The sequence below is a fragment of the Limulus polyphemus genome, unplaced genomic scaffold, assembly GCF_000517525.1.
Source record: "Limulus polyphemus unplaced genomic scaffold, Limulus_polyphemus-2.1.2 Scaffold6161, whole genome shotgun sequence".
NCBI classification, from domain to species: Eukaryota; Metazoa; Arthropoda; class Merostomata; order Xiphosura; family Limulidae; genus Limulus; species Limulus polyphemus.
In genome coordinates, this window is record NW_013671771.1 from 49,606 (window position 1) to 51,841 (window position 2,236).

At 36.7% G+C, this 2,236-nt stretch overlaps 1 protein-coding gene across 1 annotated transcript; it reads right to left on the reverse strand.

Annotated features, from left to right (window-relative positions):
• Window positions 1-1,749: 1,749 nt before the first annotated feature.
• LOC106473423 (UDP-3-O-(3-hydroxymyristoyl)glucosamine N-acyltransferase-like) lies at window positions 1,750-2,231 on the reverse strand (the record flags this gene model as incomplete). Its single annotated transcript, XM_013934103.1, has 1 exon — window positions 1,750-2,231. A coding segment is annotated over one exon (482 nt), but the record flags the coding sequence as incomplete, so codon positions are not given.
• Between the last annotated feature and the right edge of the window lie 5 nt (window positions 2,232-2,236).

The following is a 2,236-nucleotide window of genomic DNA, read 5'->3' on the forward strand; positions in this document are numbered from 1 at the left end:
TCTCACCGTTAAGTATATATATATATATATAATGTTTGTTTCCTATTCTCACCGTTAAGTATATATATATATATATAATGTTTGTTTCATATTCTAACCGTTAAGTATATATATATATAATCCATCAAAATTATCGATTCCCTAATCAATCTTAAACATTTCAATCAGACCCCCTCTAACTCTGTGTTTTCTCTTGATAAAAAATCAAAGATCTTAATCTCTCCTCATATGACAATCTTTCCATGCCAGGTTTCATCTTATTAGCCCTTCTCTGAACCCTTTCCAACAATTCAATCTCTTTTCTAAGACTAAACACAGTGTTCCAAATGAGGCCTAACAAATAACCTACAAAGGGAAATTATAACCTTCTTTGACATGTATTCAATATTTCTGTAGATACAACTTAATTTAAAAAAAAAGAAACAGAAGAGAGAGAGAGAGAGAAATGGCCAGCGTGTATTTTTAAACAGCCAGTGCTATTCCTGGTGTTTAAACTCGTAAAGCGTAGCGAGCTTGAGAGCAACAGGCTAACCCTTTTTGTGCTTCATCCAATTGTAACTGTCAAAAAGCGTGTGCAGCGTGCTCGTTATCGGGACAAGTTAAAATATGCAAAACACTGTTAGTAGGTATGCATCGGATCTGTCTGACTAATTATGTGCTAGTCGTTTTAAGGATGTAATATATATATATACGTATCCTTGAATATATAATACTCTAGAGAAACCAGTGTTCGTTATTTACATTTTAAATGTATGTACCTACATATATCTCATAAACAATTCCCCCACCCCCTACCTTGGTGGTTCAGCGGGAAGTTTACTGACTTACAACTCTAAAATTCGGGGTTCCATTCCCCACGGTGAACGGAGCACAGTCGCATAGTTTTTTTTGCGCTAAAATAAAAACAATGGAAACTTTCAGGACGGAGGTTGAATACCTGATCCTTTATATTAAAGTTATTTGTATTAGTTTACAGTGGGAACGTTTTTAAATGCATGAATAGTGGGCGTGTTTCAAGATGAAACTGATTAGATTTGTCAGTCAGTTTAATAAACCTGCATTCACGCGGACATCGACCAAGCCTGACCCTTCACAGTAAAGCCACGTGTGTACGTATGACGTTTACTTATATGGACAACACAAGTACATAGAATAACATATACCCGTTGTTTCTTCCTGTTCTTTTAAGGCTGTTTGTCTATATTGCGATGTATACGTTTGTCTGTGTATACGTTCACACGTTAGACGTTCTAGATAGGCGAGGCTGTCCATGTAATATAAACAACAAAGTGACGTCAGGATGATTATATACATCGGTACCGATGGGTCGATAAACTATACATTACAGAAGAAAACAAAGGCTTGATAGAATAACTTACACTATAAAACCTATTCTGACTTTATACGTAAAAAAGATAGACAAAACAAAAGACACTGAAATCATTATTTTCGACGTACCATTAAAGTTTTATTTATTTAGTTTCTATGTGAAATTTTAATATGAAGTTAATTCTTTATAGGATTTTCCATTATTGCTGTTCTTCTGTTTCATGTACACTTATTGGATCATGACCTCTGAAAAACTCACTCTTCCGTCAGTGAGCTTTACAGTCATAAGTATATAGATGGCGTTGTTAAACGTGATGACATTTGACAGCGATGAACCGGGCGAGATCCGGAGAGACTTCGAAACTGGTGAACCCTACGAACCTAACTTTGCTATAACTGACGGTAGAATTTCCTTATGTCTTAGAGGAGGATGCTGTTCAACGATGTTTGTCCTACAACTACACATTGTCCTACAACTACCCATTGTCCTACAACTACACATTGTCCTACAACTACCCATTGTCCTACAACTACACATTGTCCTACAACTACACCTTGTCCTACAACTACACCTTGTTCTACAACTACCCATTGTCCTACAACTATACCTTGTCCTACAATTACACCTTGTCCTACAACTACACCATGTCCTACAACTACACATTGTCCTACAACTACACCTTGTCCTACAACTACACATTGTCCTACAACTACCCATTGTCCTACAAGTACACATTGTCCTACAGCTAGACTTTGTCCTACAACTACACATTGTCCTACAACTACACATTGTCCTACAAGTACCCATTGTCCTACAGCTAGACTTTGTCCTACAACTACACATTGTCCTACAGCTAGACTTTGTCCTACAACTACACATTGTCCTACAACTACACATTGTCCTACA